General features: G+C 44.1%; 2 protein-coding genes and 1 long non-coding RNA gene across 3 annotated transcripts; 2 read left to right on the top strand and 1 right to left on the bottom strand.

Annotated features, from left to right (window-relative positions):
* Positions 1-619: 619 nt before the first annotated feature.
* On the bottom strand, positions 620-3,699 carry LOC101166829 (tripartite motif-containing protein 16). The gene has a single exon (XM_004079601.5). It carries the CDS (start codon positions 3,553-3,555, stop codon positions 1,864-1,866), a length of 1,692 nt encoding a protein of 563 aa, XP_004079649.3. The 5' UTR covers positions 3,556-3,699; the 3' UTR covers positions 620-1,863.
* A 916-nt stretch (positions 3,700-4,615) lies between these two features.
* LOC110017029 (uncharacterized) lies at positions 4,616-6,821 on the top strand. Its single transcript, XR_002875282.2, has 4 exons — positions 4,616-4,750; positions 5,451-5,631; positions 5,704-5,834; positions 6,010-6,821. It is a non-coding gene; the product is annotated as an uncharacterized LOC110017029 (long non-coding RNA).
* A 1,840-nt stretch (positions 6,822-8,661) lies between these two features.
* On the top strand, positions 8,662-19,158 carry rnf150b (ring finger protein 150b). Its single transcript, XM_023966100.2, has 6 exons — positions 8,662-9,622; positions 15,160-15,410; positions 15,550-15,704; positions 16,529-16,625; positions 16,706-16,967; positions 17,054-19,158. Exons 1-6 carry the CDS (start codon positions 9,166-9,168, stop codon positions 17,170-17,172), a joined length of 1,341 nt encoding a protein of 446 aa, XP_023821868.1. The 5' UTR covers positions 8,662-9,165; the 3' UTR covers positions 17,173-19,158.
* The last annotated feature ends 1,952 nt before the right edge of the window (positions 19,159-21,110 follow it).

Genomic DNA, 21,110 nt, shown 5'->3' with positions numbered 1-21,110 from the left:
CATGAGTTGTATGACTGAAATGCAGCAATGTGCATCTTGGTCGCACTTAAATATGTGCAAATAACATCAGCCATATATAAATGTTATTCCTGAACTTTCTGAAGGTCTGCCTCCTCCATACCACGGGACCCTTTGGTTATACTTCACTGTGAGGTACTAGGAAAACATCAAGAACTCACAGAGGAGCTGGAAAAGACGTGGGGGGTGAAGGCAAGGTACTGGAGCATTTGGAGATATGACCCCCAAACCTGGAAGAGCAGAACTTTAGTGGTAATAACTGAACCTCCAGAAATGTGAGGTTTTACAGCCAGCATCCCTTAAGCATTCTGCTTTAAAATTAGAGATCTGTCCTTTTTTAGCAGTCGCTCCTCGTCTTTGGCACTGGCTTGAATACTTGCTGCGTCAGATTGACTCTGTTGAGTGTCTTAAATCCCAGGTCAAGATGTTTTTATTCAGAAGAGCTTCTAGTTGATCCTTGTTTTACTGTGTTTCCAACTTTCCTTTTGACTTTTAGTAGGCCTAGTTAACATTGGATTTTACTACGTCACTTCTGTTCTATTCAGTCACTGAATCAGTAAAGTCCACTGACTGAATCTGGCTCAGAAACATCACACACAGATTCAATTTTCACAGATTCTTGCTTGGTTTTATTCCTGTTATCATTTTCTGTACATTTAAAGAGCAAACCAGGATCTGATTGATGTTTGACAGAATTATTGTTTACAGACTTCATGGATCAAAGCAGAACAATTTCTTCTGACATATCAATAAATGTAAAAGTTAGATTAGATGAATCAAAGTGTTTTATGACTGACCAAGAGAGAGTTTATGTGAGAATTCCTGTGGGTTTTTACCAGTGTAAAGACCCTAGAGTCCACTTCTAACAACACATACGTTACTACAAGAATTTTGAGTAAATGTGTCAACACATCGCCATTTTCTTTACAGGTATGTAAATTCAAAAGGTTAAAGAAACAAAAGAGGCAAAAGAGAAACCAGTTATATAATTTAAGGTATGATTGACTTCTTACGTTTAGCTTTAAACTGCTAAATTCACACTTTATTTCTGACTCAGATGCTGTCCATGAAAGAAGACAGTCAAACAGAACATACAAAAAGAAAACTATAGGGAGGTTCACCTTTCTGTCGTATTTGGTCCTAAAAATCATTATTTTGCTTTTAGAAGGATTATAATTAATATCAAACTCTCCGCCATAGTCAGAGCAAACTTTTAAAAGTTTTTGCATCCCAGCACTGTATGGGCTAAAAATGACAAAGTCATCAGCATACATTTATTGCTGTAACCATTTATTGCCATTTCTGAGACAAAGTAAGGGTAAAACTAACATTTGAGCCTCTTCTTGTGTTAAAATCATGTCTTCTACAAGTGGGCATTACATTTTAAAGCAAGCTCAAAGGTCTGGACATTGTCCAGATTTTGTGTACAGACAGAACTAAACTAAACACACGTCTGTCATAGACTTTCATCAATGACAGACTTTGATGCATCCAGTTGATAATTGTCTAAAAGGACCAGCCAGTACCAGTCTAGCTGCCCTTTCTGTACCACCTGAAGTTTGATAAGGTTGTTTTTGGCTGCACTTAACCAAACAACAGCACAATTGTACATTCTACGGTCAAATGTCTTTGCCAAATTAAGTAACAAAATATTTAACTTTTTGTCTTTTCTGACAGAATGCTTTTAGCCCAACAACAATTAGACTTGGTTTTCAAACCATTCCCATTTAACTTGTTCTCAACCACCCATTCTAAAATAGTTCCCAACAAACAAACTCAAGCACCAACAAGACATCAACACATGGACGGCAATAGTGAGTTCTCAATAAAACTAAGAACCTCAGTCTATTTCAGTTTGATCAATTCAGCAGAATCTCCAGCAGAGAAAAACCTGAATCCGGCGTGGAGCGGCTGAGTGAAGGTGGTCTGGACTCTGTGTAGAAGAGTCATGGTTTCAGAGACGCTGTAGAAGGCCAGAACACCTGCTCCGTGGTCCAGGTACACCCCAACCCTGGTGGAACTGGGACCCGAGAGGGGAGTAAGCACTTTGTTGCAGCAGAATTGGTAAACGTTGATCCCGTAGTACAGTGCCCAGGATCTGTCGTTCCATCCAAATAAGCAGTCACCTGATCTGGGTGTGTCTTTGTAAGCGACTGTTACATAAAGTGCTTGTCCTCCCCACTCCACCTCCCAGTAACAGCGTCCAGTCAGACGTTCTCTGCTCAGAACTTGAGGACAAACAGTAAATCTGTCTGGATGTCTGGAATAATAAAGTTTTTGTTTCATCACTTCTGCTTTTCGGTTCCCTTCAGATAATGACAGATGCACGTTTGCTGTGTTTGGATCCAGTGTGACGTCTCTTGAATATTTCAAAAAGTCCTCCCTGGTCTTTGGTTCTGGTTTTGGTGGTAACACATCCACAGTCAGGGTGATGTTTGTCCAGCTGTCCCTCAGGAGCTCCTGTAGTTTGTCTCTGGTGTCTGCCACAGCTGCTGTCACCTCCTCAAAGTACCTCAGAGGACTAAGGTGGAAGCTGGATGAGTGTGTGGACTCACTGAGTGCAGACAGTGAGGGGTATCTGTGCAGGCACTGGCTGTGGTCCTCTGTGTGAGAGAGCTGCTCCATCTCTCTGTCTTTGCTCTTCAGATCTCTGATCTCCTGCTCCAGCTTCTCCTGAAGATCCAGGACTCGATTCACTTCATCGTCCTGCTGGGATCTGATCTGCTGCTTCACCTCAGAGCTTCTGTTCTGGAGGAGACGGATCATCTCAGAGAAGATCTCCTCACTGTCCTCCACTGATTTGTCAGCAGCAGTGTTGATGTCCTCCACCTCCTGCTGAAGCTTCTTCACAGCTTGTTCACAGTCCTGGATCTTCTGCTGGATTTGTTGTCGAGTCTCTTGGAGCTTCTTCTGCTTCTCCATTCTTTCTGTTGCTGCTGAAACCGTCTCATGACCTTTGTGTTCGTCCATCAGACAGAGATAACAGATGTTCTGCTGATCAGTACGACAGTAGATCTTCATCACCTCATCATGCAGAGAGCAGATGTTCTGCTGTAGATTCCTGGACGGGTCGACCAGCTTGTGTTTCTGTAAAGCTGGAGCAACAGAGTGAGGTTGGAGATGTTCCTCACAGTAAGAAGCCAGACAGTCCAGACAGGACTTGACGGCTTTCATCTTCCTCCCAGAGCAGACGTCACAGGACACGTCTTCAGGTCCAGCGTAGCAGAGATCAGATCTGAGTTCAGTCTTCTTCAGCTCCTCCACTAACTCTGCTAACATGATGTTTTTCTCCAGAACCGGCCTGAGAAAGAAGGTCTTCCTGCACTGAGGACAGCTGTGGTTTCCCCTCTGATCGTCTTCATCCCAGTGGGTCTTGATACAGTCCATGCAGTAGCTGTGTCCACAGGGAACAGTCACTGGTTCCTTCAGAACATCCAGACATATAGAACAAGATAAGTTCTCTTGGTCCAGGAGAAGACCTCGCTGTGCCATTTCGGCTCTGAAACAACGAACTGGGGAGAGTCTTTGATATCGCATCTGGAATGATGAACTTTGGTCCAAGCAATTGCATTGGAGCCACACCCACCTTCAAACGTTTAGCTATGGTGTTTATAGAACATGGATCCCTGTAAAAACAATGTGTCAGGGTTTGACGGAGCAGGAAGTAGTCAAGATAAGAGTCTGGAATTGTCAGCATGTCTGAAAACGAGTCTCAGTTTATTTGTTGTAAAGTCTTCTGAAGGCTACAGTTCACTTTCTTTAACAATACTGTAAATCATTTCATTGTTTGATTGCTTATATCGGGGGTGTCAAACTCATTTTCACTGAGGGCCACATCAGTATAGTGTCTGTCCTCAAAGGGCCAGATATAACTTATACATGTAACTAAATGTAATGAAGAATAAAAATAACTACTTCTTAATGTTAAATAACTCATTTATTCATTATAACTTTTTGAAGTGACAATTACAGTTGCATAGTAAACTATATTTGCTTGTTATTCTAGCATAAATCCTTTTACATTGATTCTGTCAGGTTAGGTTATATGGACAGTGTTTAAGTCCTAATGTTGCCCAATCCGATATTTCAAGTCAAATTCCCCCTAGATATGAATAAATAAACACCAATTTTTAGTTTTATTTTAAGAAATGAAAAACTTTTATGCTCTCGTGGACCACATAAAATGACATGGCACACGGGCCTTGAGTTTGAAACGTGTCGCAGAGCATTCAGAGTATTTTATCCTACAAAAGTATTTCACCCTTAAAGTTGGTGCCAAAAACTATTTTTATTTTATATGAATATTTTTGTATTTTGTTCCCATGAGGAATGAATGGTGCCATGATTTCCCATGATTCCTAAAAACCACGAGGCAAGTGTCTGTTTCTTTTTATATATAAGGCTGTGTGTTTGGTAGTTTTCTATGTTCCTTCCACCATTCAATGACTCTGGCTGTGTCCGAATTACTGCCCTAACCCCTATATAGTGCACTATATAGTGCGGTCGCCATTTTGTAGTGCTGTCCGAATCTACAGTTCAAAAATCATGTGCACTAGAAATTTCCCAGAATTCTCTACGAAAAACCAGTGTGGATCGATGCTCACTCAATCGGCGAATATTGCCCAGAATGCACTGCGTTCATACCAGAAAGCATTGCGTGTGACCCACAATACACTGCGTTTGAATTATTCAAAGATGGCGGACGGTTGCGCTAGAAAGAGGACTTAAAAATGTAAGTATATTTAAAAGTATCTTGTATATGTTGTAAAATATATTTGTAAATACGTAAGATGATGTGTTTAATATGTTATATTACTCAATCGACTATCTACATTGTTTTGAAGCTCATCAATTTCGGTAATGCTAAAGCTAACGCTAGCGCGAATTAGCATCGAAGGCTAAAAACAAACGCTGTTGATAGTACATCAAAAAGCAGTGAGTTCTAAACGTAGTCATAAGTTATTAACACATTTTTAAAATGTGTTTATATGTGTAGGGACAGACGAGGATCCATCTGTGGATGAAGAAAGCCTGTTTGTTTTCAGTCAAGCACGTGCCGGATGGAGTGAGAGACACTTGATCAGATTTGTATTTATTTATCATTAAACTGTAATCGTCATGTTGGGGTAAAGGTTGTTGTTGAAAGAGGAGAGGAGGAGAGAGCAAGAAGGGACAAAGAGTGACAGGAGAGTCTGTTAAGCTTACCTGAGTTTAAAATATTGTTCACAAAATGTAACGTCGTCGTTGTTTTTGTAATTTGTTTAATAAATGCATGAACAAAAATGAATTATTTACATGTATTATTTAAATCTGAGCCATTTTTAACAATCTCAAAAGGATTTTCGTATAAATATCAGATGTACATATTTACAATTTCGTTTTATATGTTAACATTTATTTTATATATGTTAACATTAATCCTGGTCTTCTAGAGTCCTGTGTGTCACAGTTGGAGCTGAAAGGAAAGCGGAGATCTGTCCTCGCAGACGGACGCCACTTTACCCGTCCTACTGGTTCCTGGTGTGGCTCAACATCTGTTGCTCCCAGCAGTCCCCTTCTCTGATGCACAGATTGTGCAGAACTGAACTGCAGGCAATGATTTTCATTGCAAAGGTTGGTTTTACTTCCAGTGCCCCCAGAAATATTGCTCTCCTCCTCATTTGCCAAATCCTCTCTCCACCACAGAGCATGCCTTGGCGTGGTGCTGGTTGTAACGGGCCTGAACCGCATTCCTCATGGGTTCCCTGTAGGGTGTCAGCAGCGTGATGGGATGAGCAATGCAGGGATACCCACCATCACCCAAAAGGATCCTTCAGGTGGGTAATGTTTTATTTACATAAATTGGGCTTTTACGTAGAACCTGTGAACTGTGGACTGATCCTTGATTCCCAACAAAAATATCTATAAATTTGGCTTAGAGTCACATACAGCCTGAAGTTGAATGGAATAAAAAAGCTTCCTGTTAAAATAACAAGCTGCTTTTTCTTTTAGGGGCTTTATTCTTCAGTGGCAGCCATCAATGCTCCCCACGACCTTTTGGAAGGTGGAAGACTCAGCGAGCTGCTATAAAACCAGAGGTGACTAATGGCAGTTCATTCCCACTGGATGCTGGGTGACCCTGCTCATCAGCTGGAGGATGCGGGCTGCCGTCCTGTGGACAACGTCACTTAAAGTGGACCGTGGCATGTCAAAGGCCCTGGCTACCACACTGTATGATGTGCCACACGCCAGCCAGAAAAGAAACACCAGGGCCTCAGTCTCCTGTGCCCCCCCCCTAGAGTGTGAGGAACCCGAAGCTGCTCCACCAGATGCTCAATGGTCCTGCGGGTCAACCGATCTACGGGTCTGCCGGTCTGGTTTTGTGTCGGACTGAGCGTCAGCGTGAAAGGCCACGACAGACACCTTTATGTTGGCAAAGCAGTAGAGACGTGGAAGAACTTGTGAAATAGAAAAATAAATCTGATTTTTTTGAATGTTTCATTTTATTCTGATGTCTTACATTTTAGTTTATGACGTTTTTATAAATGCTGGAAAATCTTGTGGTTTTTTTTGGCTGGGTTTTTGGATTTTTATATAAATATTTAAAAATTAAAGTATTTTTGTTTAAAACAAGTGATATGGTTTGACTCTGAATAAAAAATACTAAACTTTGATCTCACAAGTGTTTCATGTAGTTAGACTATACAACTCATAATCCAGTGTTGAAAAAGAATGTTAAACTCTTACCCAGCAGACTGTGTAACCTTGAGCACAATTAGTGACAAATGCTTAAATTGAACTAATAAAAAAACTTTTAAGTTTAACTCACAAGTTGTTCATGTCTGGCCAGGGGCATCTAGAGGAAATCTTCTGAGACGTCTGCTTGTCCTTGCCGTCCTGTGATGCTGCATATCTGCTTGTTTTTGGTTTGATCCCATGAAAAACGGTTGAATTATTGCCAACAGGAACACGGACAGATTCATATATAAAGCTATTTTCAGTAAGGTGGAAGAGAAAACTACAGAAAAAAAATGCCTCCTCGCAAGAGCCCGTAAATCGTTCAGCGGCACAAAAATAAATATTGCCATGGAGTAATAACATGGGGGTTTATTTATCAACAAATACATAAAATCACCACCAATGTGTTTGTAATTTTATTATTTATAAATCAGCCACATTTTCCATGATCAGAACACAGCAGATTCATAAATAGTCTTCATAAAATGTTCATATTTATTATATTTTTAATTTGACAAATGGGTGTCATTCTCCGCGTTAAATAGAAGTAGTTCCCCTCCAGACCAGGTGGTGGCGGTAATGCGCCACTTTGTTTCCGTGCCAAGCGCCATTTGAAAACACCCGAAAGAGAAAACTAGTGAGCACGGGTGTCCGAATTGCTTTGAAAATTCAGAGAACTATATAGAGAACTATATAGTGCCGCACTATATAGGGTTTTAGTAGTTAGGGGTTAGGGCGGTAATTCGGACACAGCCTCTATCTATGTGGTTATCCCTGTATTTCCCTTGTGCCATCTTTGGACCAGCGGTAACCAGGTGGTAACACTTCTTTGGTGAACTAATTTACTGGTTTATTTACTTATTTGAAAACTCAAATTATGGGATGTGGCAACTAACTTTACAGTCCTCCAACTCTTAAGCTTCATTCACACCGACTGCATCAAATCAGGCCACTTCAAGTGAAAAGTCCATGCAAACGCACATTTTCAGGCTTCCCCGCACAGAACTCTTGCGTTTACTCGTCGCTATGCAAGTTCTTTAAGGGCCTTTATCATGCTTCTCTTAAACCTTTTATATATATAAATATGTGTGTGTGTGTGTGGGTGGGTGGGTGGGTGGGTGGGTGTGTGTGTGTGTGTGTGTATGTATGTGTGTATATATATATATATATATATATATATATATATATATATATATATATATATATATATATATATATATATATATATATATATACACACACACACACACACACACACACACACACACACACACACAAATGCAATCCCCTCTTTGCATTTTCATTTTAATTATGACACAGAATAAGCGGTTTTAAGTATAAAATGAAAAAGCATTTTGGTGGATTGCTTTTTCATTTTATTTTTGAGTCAAAAAATGAAGCTTCATTTTGAAAATGAAAAAGCATTTTTGGTTTTGACTTTGCTTTTTATTTCTGCTACAGAATCGCTTCCATATATTAGTCACTTGTTGTGCCCTTGTAACACTAACCAACCCTTCCCCACAAAATATGCAGTTTCTTGTTGTTTTAAGATAAAAAAATACACTTAAAATGTTTTTAAGGTGGTAATTGTTATATATGTACTTACAAATATTTAGGTCTTGGATAACAAAATAGAACGCAAAACAATTGCATTTTTTAAGGTGAGAAAGTTTGATTGATTATTTATGTGGCCACTAGGTGTCAGTATCAATGAAGGGAGTTGAGTTGAAGTTACCGGAAAGAGAAGTATTGCAGACTTCTCAGTAAAACATTTATCTAGTTTCTTTTCTAAAACTATTTTTTTAAACAGTTAAATATTGAAATACATTTTTTACACATGCGCATAAAATATGTTTGTTGAAATGTTTTTAAACGGATGTGGAAGAATGCAGCTCTCCAAAGAAGTGGGAGAACTCTTATTTTTACGGGCCCACACCGGAAGTGGAATGTCTCACTCTCTTTAACGGTGGACGTTGGCCGAGTCAAAACAATGCAGGTTAGCTAGCTTCTTGCTGCGCGCAATTCGGGTTTAAAGAGCAAATAAACGACCAAAGTCCGTCTGAGCGGCGCGTTGAGGTCCCGCCTGTGCTCTTCTTCGTTTGGGCTCGGTCACGCCGTCCTCGTGGATGAGTTGATGCCCGCGCTTTCCCGCGTTTCGGACACCGCTGTGGGTGTTTTTGTTTGGACCACCGCTGCAGATGGAGGCAGAGGCGGCTAGCATGATGCTGTTCGGGAGCCCGACACCAGCGGAAGGGAGGGGCTGAAAACATAGAGGCAGATACGGGAGTGTGTGCCGGAATATTCACGTGTTAACATAAGATAAGATCGCGTTTAGTCTCGGCATGGTGGAGTAGACGTCCACGGCGCTGACGCTGCCGCGTTCCTCCGATCCACCGAGGAACGGCCCGCGCTCACCGGGGGAGGACCGCCATGGCCCCGGGCTCGCTGGTGGCGGCCTGCCGCAGCCTGGCGCTCTCCACCTGGCTGCTCTCCTTCTGCTTCGTCCACCTGCTGTGCCTGGACTTCACGGTGGCCGAGCGGGAGGAGTGGTACACCGCCTTCGTCAACATCACCTACGTGGACCCGGCCACGTCCGAGCTGCGCACCGACAAGACGGAGTGCGGCCGGTACGGGGAGCACTCCGTCAAGCGGGAGGCCAAGGGGGTGGTGGTCCTGCCGGCGACCCCGCTGGACCGCCAGGCCTGCGACCCCCACACGCGCTTCGCCGTGCCCGCGCAGGCCGTGCCCTGGATCGCGCTGATCGCCCGGGGCAACTGCACCTACAAGGACAAGATCCGGCACGCGGCCGCGCACAACGCCTCCGCGGTGGTCATCTTCAACGTGGGCTCCGCCAACGCCAACGACACCCTCACCATGCCCCACCAAGGTAGGCTGACCCACCCCACGTTCACGCTGCTGCCATGGAGGCACGCGCCTCTGTTCTGGAACTGTAGACCAACTTTCAGAACCACAGACGTCACTTCAGAACCACACAGCCCCACTTCAATCTGTGTATTATGATGGAGGACATGTTTTAAAAAGAATGTAAATATTGCGTTCCTTAGTATTTCTTTATTCAGATCGTTGTGTGTCAGGAGCAGACACAAAGATGACGTTTGAAGGAGCTTTTATCAGTGATGTAGCTACTAAGATACAGTCTTCCTGCTCCGCTCCATTCTGATCATCCGCCTGCAGACCAATAGATCCATCAACGTCCTTGTTTTCCTGGTCTGAGCTGGAATCTGGATCAGAACCGGAGGGCTGCACGGCTCCATGGTGGCTCACCAGGTTTGCTGAACCGCTAATGTTAGCTTGGGGGTGTGGGGGGGGGAAAGAGTGTAAACGGGGATGACGGGAAGGGGAGCGGGCTTGCTCACAACTCAATGACAAAAAGACAGCATTGGGTCGAACCAGAAGATCACAACCCCCACCCCTTCTCCACTCCCCAGTTTGGTCCAAATATACCCTGTTGAAGGAAAAGGACCACTTGAACAGGCGGGCCTAATGGTTACGTTTTGTTTATTTTAAGCTCTAAGCGGTCTCTGCTGCCCGTTGACCCGCTGTTACCGTTACGCGACCATCCGCTGATTCGCAGAGAAAAGCGGATTTTACACATGTGCAACACCTTACTAATATAAAGTATTTCAAAGCGGCTTTTCTTCGTGACAGAACGAGTCCGTTCACGTTGAGAAGTTGGGGTAGTTTTACAAATCTGAACTCTTGTTAGTGTCTTTTTTCAAAGGAATCAAACCATTACAGTTTTGTGCCGTGTTTTAAGCCCATGTTGCACACTCAACCTTTTATTTACATGAAAAAGTTTTTATAAAACTACCTGCGATTCTTAAAAACTTTCCACTTCCTGTCAACGATGTCCGGGCGCCATCTTGTCTGCGGCCCGTCCAGCTGAGGTGAATTTCTGATGAACTCCCGCCGCTCTGCAGAAACTGTGTCCTAGAAAAGACAGGGGGTTCTTTATTTTGGCTAAAAGCGTCAATAGATCAAAACATGATTGGAGTGGGACTTTAATCTCATCACAAACTAAACTTTGAAGTTTATAGATTTATTTCTGGCTAAATCAGAGTTGAAGTGTGTCAAACCAATAAATCCAAACTTTGGTCGTCAATAGTTCCTCTTGTCTGGTTGGTTCACTCCATCCAGCTGATTTAATAAATCAATACGTTGCCTTTTGTTTTTTCTTGGAATCACACTTTGACATTTGACCTTTTTAAAAATAGATCAATAGATTTTGTCTTCAGAAAGGTCTTGTAATCTGTTGTAGGGTGGAAACATGGCTTCAAAGGATTTGTGGGGGCGTGTCCTGTTTTGGTTGATCTCCCAATCAGGGTAAACGCAGCTCTGCAGTGGAGAAAAACACGACTAACCTTCATGTTAGAATAGGGAACTAAAACCGTCATGTTGGTTTCATCTTTACGTTTTAGATTCTGTGGAAATGCATTTGAGATGCAAACAAATTCAAAGTTCACTTTGAATTTTTTGATGCTCGTCTATTTCAGAGCAGGTCAGTCTGATTATCCAGACCAGAGTCAAAGGTTCCATCTTTCTTCACAAACGGATCTCATGTTAGTCTGAAACCCAGAAAAGGTCTGTTTGGGTTTCTTCTAATGTCAACAGCAAAAGTTGTGTTTTGAATGATCTTCACCAAAAACACATGAGGCAGAGTGTGTTACGGTTACAGTGTTACAGGGTTCTAGTACTATGTCAGTGTTGTTATTGTTAAAGTATCGATGTACATATTAAAGGATTTTTCCTTTAATGTACTGACATTGTTAGTATTGTAGTATTAGTATTGTGGTCTTGTGTTAGTATTGCAGTACTTATGTTAGTATTGCAGTACTTATGTAAGTATTGCCGTACTTATGTTAGTATTGCCGTACTTATGTTAGTATTGCCGTACTTGTGTTAGTATTGCCGTACTTGTGTGAGTATTGTGGTCTTGTGTTAGTATTGCAGTACTTATGTTAGTATTGCAGTACTTATGTAAGTATTGCCGTACTTATGTTAGTATTGCCGTACTTATGTTAGTATTGCCGTACTTGTGTGAGTATTGCAGTACTTGTGTGAGTATTGCAGTACTTGTGTGAGTATTGCAGTACTTATGTTAGTATTGCAGTACTTATGTTAGTATTGCAGTACTTATGTTAGTATTGCCGTACTTGTGTGAGTATTGCAGTACTTGTGTGAGTATTGCAGTACTTATGTTAGTATTGCAGTACTTATGTTAGTATTGCCGTACTTGTGTGAGTATTGCCGTACTTGTGTGAGTATTGCCGTACTTGTGTGAGTATTGCCGTACTTGTGTGAGTATTGCAGTACTTGTGAGTATTGCAGTACTTGTGAGTATTGCAGTACTTGTGTTAGTATTGGCGTACTTGTGTGAGTATTGCTGTACTTGTGTGAGTATTGCCTTACTTGTGTGAGTATTGCCTTACTTGTGTGAGTATTGCCGTATTTGTGTGAGTATTGCCGTACTTGTGTGAGTATTGCAGTACTTGTGTGAGTATTGCCGTACTTGTGTGAGTATTGCCGTACTTGTGTGAGTATTGCCGTACTTGTGTGAGTATTGCCGTACTTGTGTGAGTATTGCAGTACTTGTGAGTATTGCAGTACTTGTGAGTATTGCAGTACTTGTGTGAGTATTGGCGTACTTGTGTGAGTATTGCTGTACTTGTGTGAGTATTGCCGTACTTGTGTGAGTATTGCCGTACTTGTGTGAGTATTGCCGTACTTGTGTGAGTATTGCCGTACTTGTGTGAGTATTGCCGTACTTGTGTGAGTATTGCCGTACTTGTGTGAGTATTGCCGTACTTGTGTGAGTATTGCCGTACTTGTGTGAGTATTGCCGTACTTGTGTGAGTATTGCCGTACTTGTGTGAGTATTGCCGTACTTGTGTGAGTATTGCCGTACTTGTGTGAGTATTGCCGTACTTGTGTGAGTATTGCCGTACTTGTGTGAGTATTGCCGTACTTGTGTGAGTATTGCCGTACTTGTGTGAGTATTGCCGTACTTGTGTGAGTATTGCCGTACTTGTGTGAGTATTGCCGTACTTGTGTGAGTATTGCCGTACTTGTGTGAGTATTGCCGTACTTGTGTGAGTATTGCCGTACTTGTGTGAGTATTGCCGTACTTGTGTGAGTATTGCCGTACTTGTGTGAGTATTGCCGTACTTGTGTGAGTATTGCAGTATCGTGTTCCTTTGTAAGTATCTATATCAGGGATCGTCTTTGTTCTTGGTCGTCCGTATAAACCAGAATTGTAGTCTTGGATCGTCTGGTTTTTTGGTCGTGTGAAGCTCACCCGTTCTCTGATCCACCTGGAATCTACTTGATCTCCTGGAAGTGAATCTGCTATGATTGAGTGTGTGAGCAGATCTACCAGTAAATGAATTACGGGGGGTCGTGCAGTACTCCGTAGTACTCCCTCGCTCTCATACTGTCACCTTTACAGTCTCACTGTTTCATGGATCTTTTAGTGAATTTTTTCACAGCACATTGCTCTCTTCATCCTGATTGGCTGTAGACCGTTCACCAACCTCCTCTCTGCTGTGTTTGATTCCTTGATTTATTTTTTAACTTTGAGAGTGTAAACGGAAGAGCAAAGTACAAATTTTCATGTCTGTGTGAGACGGGCAGTATTCATGCAGTGAGGAGTTCTACTGCCACAAAGACGTCTTCTTCACACATTCCACCTGGCTGTCGCAGGTTATTTTTAGAAGGGAACTCCTGCGATAAACGAGGGACCAATCAACACGTGACAAGAGGAAAAGCTGCTGGTCTTCCTGGTTTGGAGAAGTCCTCCAGACCAACGCTCAGCGGGCCGTGGTCATGTTACGGTGGACTCTCTGCCGTGTCCTTTATGCTCCTGTGTGGGTTTGAGGTCATTGTTGGCCTGAAGGGAATTGAACCATTGTTCGTTTGTCCAGAGTAAACAGAGCGTTTGTTTGTTTCAGAATAAACACACAGACATTTCTCTAACCTTTGAACTGCAGGTCAAAAAGAAAACGATGATGGGGAACATCTGCAGCAGGACAAAGATTAGAACGTTCTCACCGTCTCCTCATGCTGGAGTTCAAGCTCTGAAACCTTCAGTCAGATCTTCCGTTCTGAAGCTCCAGCTGAGGTTTCAAATCCCCCTTTGGGGTAGTTTTCTCATCTTTGGGGTAACATGAGGTCCCGTTTATGCTGAGTCACATGAAGACTTCAGATCTGAATCCAAACCGGCTCTGCTCTGCAGAATCTCTCCTCAGCAACACGCTGGTTTGATTTAGGGTGCAAACGGCTGAACGCTCTGAGCTCGAGCCGTGATTTACTCCAGGAGGAGGAACTAGGAGAGAGGAGGTCTATGGGGGACAGATCTCAGATCTGGGTTCTACTCCGCTGCCATCCACAACAAGTTCCTGCCTTCGATTTGACAGACTGATGCGTAACAGATGAAAAGATCAGATCTATGCAGATGACGTGTTTTTGCAGGAAGTTGACGACGTCAAAGTTATTGATGACGGGAAAAACTCACAAACAGATGTCAAAGTGTGTGTGCACACACGTGTGTGGACATGTTTATGCATTTTTTACGTGTGTGTGCGCGCACAGGTATGTGTGTATGTTTGTGAGTGCATGCATGTTTTATTGTGTATGTTTGTGTGTGCATACCTGTGTAGACATGGGTGATTTGTGTTTGCATGTGTGTGTTTATATGTCTAAGTGTATGTGTACATTGTAGTGTCTATGTATATTTGTGTGTATGTGTTTGTTTAATTTTGTTGATGTATGTGCATGCGAGTTAGTGTGTGTAAATGTAAATGTTTCTGTGTATTTTTGTGTGCGTATATGTCATTTTACAAACATTTATGTTTGTGTGAGTGGATGTTTTTGTGTATTTGTGTTTGCATAAGTGTGTGCATTTGTATTTGTGCAGGTGTGTAAATATCTGTGTATGTGTTTGTATATATAGTGTGTGTGTGCATATAAATTTATTTTTGTGTGGGTGTGTGTGTGCAGATACACGTGTGTGTGTGCATGTATTTGTGTTTGTGTGTATACATGTATTTGTGTGTGTGTGTACATGTGTGTGTGTGTGTACATGTATTTGTGTGTGTGTATACGTGTGTGTGTGTTGAACATCAGAGATGCGTCTCAGAGTCAGAATGAATCTGTTGGTTTGTCAGTAAATCCTGTGGGATTATAATAATCCAGGATCTCTCCTCTGTTTACATAATAATCTACGCTGCACGGCGGCAGACGCTGTATTTTTAGACTCAGGTTTTTGGTGGGAGGGTAAACAGCTGGTTGCTATGGCGATGAGTGATGGGGTTTTTGGTGGTTTTATCCGTTTACAGGTGGATTCAGACCAGGGGATGGGGGGGTGCTGCCCACATAGAGTAGCTTGACGGGGTCTCTCTTCTTCAGGTACGGGGGACGTGGTCGCCATCATGATCCCTGAGCCCAAGGGCCGCGAAGTTGTGTCCTTGCTGGAGCGCAACGTCTCGGTCACCATGACGATCACCATCGGAACCAGGAACCTGCAGAAGTACGTGAGCAGGACGTCGGTGGTCTTCGTGTCCATCTCCTTCATCGTGCTGATGATCATCTCCCTCGCCTGGCTCGTCTTCTACTACATCCAGAGGTTCCGATACGCCAACGCGCGGGACCGGAACCAGGTACCAAAAACATGAAAACCCCTGAGGAACAAAGAGAAACACTTTGCGCGATGGTCTCTTTCAGAGCGTTAGCATAGAGTTTCTGCTGATCAGTAAATGGCCAATTCAAAAGAATGAAATCCTGTTCCGTGGTTTTCAGCGTCGTCTTGGCGACGCGGCCAAGAAAGCCATCAGCAAGCTGCAGGTTCGCACCATCAGGAAGGGCGACCAGGAGACGGAGGCCGACTTCGACAACTGCGCCGTCTGCATCGAGGGCTACAAGGCCAACGACGTGGTCCGCGTCCTGCCCTGCAGGTATCTGCCCCACAGAGCCACACCACACCCAGAAACCTCCGCCTGCATCTGATGGTCCAAACAGACGGAACTCCAGGTCCACAGACTCCACCAGACCCGGTCCACATCCAGCAGAACTTCCAGTAGTCCTGATTTAATGTGGAGGTGAAGAAAAAAGCTCCTCCAGTTCTTCCAGAGCAGACGTTCTCCCCCTACTTTCCTGAACGTCCTTTAAGAGAACCATTCTACTAGAACTATTGGATCAGAATCATTCTACTAGAACTATTGGATCAGAACCGTTCTACTAGAACTATTGGATCAGAACCGTTCTAGAACTATTGGTTCAAAACCAATATACTAGAAATATTGGATAAGAACCATTCTTTTACAACTATTGGATCAGAACCATTCTACTAGAACTTCGATTATATGATTCTACTAAAACTCTTTGATTATAACGATCCTACAAGAACTATTTAATCAGAACTGTTATACTAGATTTATTATACTAAACCTATTCTACAACTATTTTATTAGAACTAGTCTAATAGAACTAATCTAATAGAACTATTCTGCTATAACTACTCTTTTAGACAATTAGATTTATTCTACTAGATCTATTCTACTAGAACTGTTCTACCAATACAGAACAGTAAAACAAAACACAGCACTAAACACAAAAAGGAAGTTCTTAGATATCCTTATATTTCATCGGATAAAAGGTTAATCTGGAACTTTTTGGGATTAAAAACAAACAAATACTCTCTTGAAATTGTTGACTTCATTGTTATAAAAACTTGAGGTTCTTGGATCTCGGTCAGGGTTCTCTTGTGGTTCTTCTGCAGACATTTGTTCCATAAGAGCTGTGTGGATCCCTGGCTGCTGGACCACCGCACGTGTCCCATGTGCAAGATGAACATCCTGAAGGCTTTGGGCATCGCGGTAAGTGTCGGCACCTCGTTGGGCCGGGGCTGATGGGAGGTGCTGAGTTGACGGTTGTGGCGCCGCCTCCTTCCTTCCAGCTGAACGCCGACTGTCTGGACGACTTGCCTCTGGACTACGACCTCGCCCTGGGCGGCGTGGGTGGGGTCGGCATGGGCGGGGTCGGGGTTTTGGCCCTGGAGGCGGTGGTGTCAGGGGCGTCCAGCGATGGGACGCTAAGCGAAGGCGGGTCGTCGGTGGTGCTGGACCCCGGCGTGAGGCGGATGGGGCTCCCGCAGGATTACCCAGACTCTGACGTGCTGAGAGACAGTCCTGTGACCGCCACGACCGACACGCACACAGGTGACTCACTCACACTGCTTCCCCCAGGTTCTGGTGTCTTTGGGCCCTCTGGTTCTGTTGAGTAACAGCTTCTCTTCCTCCTCCAGGTGAAATCCAGCGAATGGGGGGCAGCGCCTCCGTGGCGTCTTTCGTAATCGCTGTAGAGACTGGTTTGTCCGACGAGGAGGGGTCCATGGAACCACCTCAGATGGGAGAAAAGTCCTGAGAGAAGAACAACAGAACCAAACCAGAACCGGGCCAAAAATAGACTAAAATCAGGGTTTCTGTCCCTTTTTTTCTCGGAGGCATTTCAGGGGCCCGACAACCCGACTGAAAACCTTCTGAACCAAACCTGACTGTACTTGACCCAGTTACACCCATCACCTGGTTCTGACGGGGACCGGATTGGACTCAAAGGTAATCCCAGAACCACCGCCAGGGCTCACTGGGGTTTTACCTTTGGAAAACGCCAAACCTAAGTGGTCTTTGGGAGATGGACTTAAAGATCCTTCAGATCTGAACCCCAATGGTCCGGTTTTGTTTGTAGAACTCTTTGGACTTTGGCTCTGGTGTCGCCTCTTCTTTAAGCTGAGCTCAGTGACGGTTCTGCAGTGACTCAGCACAGCCCCTCATGTTTGATCCGGTTGAACTTTTCTCTTTGGTTATCAGAGAGGCTCCGCCCCCAAAGCCAAACGGTGTGGACCCTGTTGGTTCTCTAGTGCGTTCGATTGCCCATTTGTTCTAGGTCTAAAAGTAGAACCACTTCACGCTCACTTCCTGTCTTTGTTCTTGGGCTTTGGTTGCCCAGAGAACAGCCAGGAACGTGAACGTGTTTCTGGTCGTTTGGCAAACCCATGAGTCCGCCACTGGACCACAGTATCGTGTCTTTTCCCGCCGGTCCTCCAGAACTCTGCCGTTCTCTCACTGCGTTTTCTTTTCGGTGCGTCTGTTGCTGTTCGGAACCAAGGTGACTTGAAGAGCGGAGGATGGGCCGCTGCAGAGTGGAGACGGGTCAGAACACGACTAAACGGTGAAGCAACGACGAAGCCTCAACAGATCCAGAACTTTGATGATTTCCAGACTCCAGTCCTTTCAGAATGGCGCCGCAGCAGACGCCTTGTGGCCATCAGTCGCCTCAGAACCAGACCGTCTGTCGTTCATCCTTTAGAGACCTCACCGTTTGGACGTGGTCCGTCATCTGTGGACCGGACCCCAAACGATCCGATCGATATCGCGTCTTCCTGCAGAGAACTTCTGAAGTTCTTTTGGCTTTTTGTCACATGTTATTGGACTTTTCCCAAAAAATTTGAGCCATCTTAGTGAGAACCCCTCCCCCCATTTTAAGTATAATAATTTGGTCAAAAGGCTTAGACATTTTTAGAACCAAACCCTCCCAACACACAAACACACACACACCCCCACCGGACCGTCGGGCAGAGAAAAGGCCTCAAATGAACCATGAAGTGTTGTGAACTCTGAGGACCCTACGGGGCTGTCGGGTCCAAAAGTGTTCATTTACACTGCCCCCCATCCCCCGCTCTCGGCTGTTACCGTGTGACCCTGCCTTTTCTCACCGCCCCCGCCCCCCTCCCCATGACAATCTAAGGTGCCAGCGTTCACCTGAGCCTCACCTCTAAACCGGAACCAGCTTTCCACGGCCCACCCGCCACGAACAGAAGCTGTGAAGAAGACGTCTGCCCGCCAACATGTACATGCGTGCAGCGCGCCATCGCTCCCGCCTCCACTCCACGCCGGACGGTCGCGGGTGCAAACCCTCCCTGGAGAGATTCAGATTGTCGTCTATTTTGATACCAGAGGAGATGTTTATTTTTGTAACAGAGATCCTGCAGCACAGACTGACCCCCCCCACCCACCCCGCCTGCAGGACTCCGGGCGTTTTTGAGGATCCAGCAGCGTGATTACCAATCATTCGTGTAGATGAGGAGAAGCACTGGAGGCGGGATGAAAGGATGAAGATCGGCCAAAGCTTTGTGTTTCCTCTGCATACTGAAACCCATGGTGGTTCTGGAGGAACCCTTCTCTCCTCCTCCTCCTCCTGAGCTTCCTCTGTCCTCCTGACAGAAGCTTCTCATTGCCTCCTGTGTTGTAACAAAAGGTCCAAACTCGGATGATGAAGGTGCTCGGATGACGCATTTGTACGTTTTATTGTTGTTTTAATTAAAGATGTTTTGTGTCGTGAGCTTTAATGAAATCCAAGTCATGTCATGTTTTCATCGTCTGAGCCTCATCATCATCAGCTGCATTTCCATGACGCGCGCGCAAAACTCTACTGAAATTCTCAGTGTCGGTCAAACGCAATTTCACGATTTCACTGTTTCCACTAAATCCTAATTATGCGGATAAACACAAACCAACTCACGCGATAAGTCGTTCAAAAACACAGCGACAGGTGTAACCAATACTTTGACAGCAGATATATTCACATTTCTTCCACAGCACTAGCGCTCATCATCATTTATCAAAGGAGACGTCGGCGTCTTCTTCAGGCCGTGGAGCGGCGAGCTCTGTACACGTGGGCGGGACTACGGATGAAGGCATTATGGGAAGTGGTGGTTGATGATTTTCCAGAGGATCTGCAGACAATTCCACGTGACGCGCTAAACGTTTGATAAGATGTGTGACGCTGTGGAACCTCTGGTTGTGCCTGCGGTGCAGCAACCATTGCAGCGAGTTCCTACCAAGAAGCGCATCGCCATCCGGTTGTTGGTCACATGATTCATGTAATTCCCAAAAACTGTTTACTTTGCACTTTTGTCAAATATGTCAATTTTGATATGCCTCAAAAACCCAATCCTCCAAGCAAAGAAATCTTTTTTCGATAAATGATTTTTTTTTATTCTGATGTTTCCATTGGGTGAATTTAGAATCCCAAATCCAGTTTGCGTATTTTCATAGTCGATGGAGACACAGTAACTGTAACAGAAAACTAGAGTAAGTGAGTGTGCCGTCATTCACGGAAAGTGACTATTGACTGTAAATAAGAACTGGACAGGGTGGCCCCTCCCCTCTCACATTCCAAACAGGAAGTGGCTCCAAGAATCCAAACCTCCATAGACTTCTTTAGAAATGTAAACCCATTTTCATTCTAGGTCTGATACTTTTTTTTAACATGTTCTTGGTAATCCTCTTTTATTTGTTTGTATTTCTTTCATAGTTAGGGGTTCCAACAAACCCACTCCTGATTGGCAACAGTAGTTGCTAAAGAAATGTTGACTCAGACGGACTCGGACCAATCACTGCTTACCGTCGTCAATTGGCTCCAAATGGCAAGAAAAAAAAGGTATCAAATCAAGAACGGTTATAAGGACTGAGTAGAAAGGTAAGGATTTTTGGTTTCTTTGGAGCCAGGAGGTACTTCCTGTTTGGAACAACAAAAGGGGAGGGGTCACCCAGTCCAGTTTTAATATACAATCAATGGGCCTGTAGTTTAGGTAAAGCGTGGCGGAGGAATAATACTATGATCTTCAGCCATCACAGTCCTCTGAGAAATGATCCATTTAGTTTCAACAAACCAGAAGAAGAACCCGTTCGTCCCCACACTATTGTTAAGATCTAAGGGAGTCTGTGACCTTAGAGGTTTGTCTGAAAATAAAATCTCACCGTCATTGATAATCTGGATTATTTTCATCCCTAAAGGCTTTTATCAGATCCTTTTTCTGCGTCTCTGATGGAGATCACGATGAGCTGAAGTGTTTTTTCTGTTGATCCCTCTGATGATGAAGATGCTTAAACTCATCATTGCTCCGTACAGCCTCAGTGTTCCTGACGGCCTTAAACCTTTCTCACCAACAAGCCTCACACCAAATGGGATTCTGGTCGTTTTTCCTTTTGTACGGTGAATATTCTACATCCATGTAGTTCTAGTAATGAATGAATTAGAATGTGACTCACGTAGATGAATCAAATCCAGGTCAGAAGTAAGGTGGTCTCCTTGGTAACATTAGAGACACGGGGCAGTGATCTGGTTCAGACAGGGGGCTGCTCTGGGGCTGAGCGGCCACAGGGGGGCAGTGCTGCATCAGCATGCTGCTCTGGTCCCCCAGCATCTTCTCTGCACACAGTCAGGTTTCTGACATTTACGGCTGTCTCTAGAGAAAAGTGTTTCCTCAAGGTTGTTTATCTACAATCATCTGTGGGCCTGAC

The sequence above is a fragment of the Oryzias latipes genome, chromosome 18, assembly GCF_053564925.1.
Source record: "Oryzias latipes strain Hd-rR chromosome 18, Olatipes_Hd-rR_3.1".
Lineage (NCBI taxonomy): Eukaryota > Metazoa > Chordata > Actinopteri > Beloniformes > Adrianichthyidae > Oryzias > Oryzias latipes.
Note: the sequence above shows the minus strand (reverse complement) of the source record. Positions and strands in the feature narration are given on the sequence as shown.

What these genes read in the sequence shown, in the direction of transcription:
- LOC101166829 (XM_004079601.5), bottom strand. Translation starts at nt 3,555, where the DNA reads ATGCGATATCAAAGACTCTCCCCAGTTCGTTGTTTCAGAGCCGAAATG.
- rnf150b (XM_023966100.2), top strand. Translation starts at nt 9,166, where the DNA reads ATGGCCCCGGGCTCGCTGGTGGCGGCCTGCCGCAGCCTGGCGCTCTCC. An exon ending in CCTCACCATGCCCCACCAAG is followed by an intron (nt 9,623 to 15,159) that starts GTAGGCTGACCC and finishes TCTCTTCTTCAG; the next exon opens with GTACGGGGGACGTGGTCGCC. An exon ending in CACGACCGACACGCACACAG is followed by an intron (nt 16,968 to 17,053) that starts GTGACTCACTCA and finishes TTCCTCCTCCAG; the next exon opens with GTGAAATCCAGCGAATGGGG.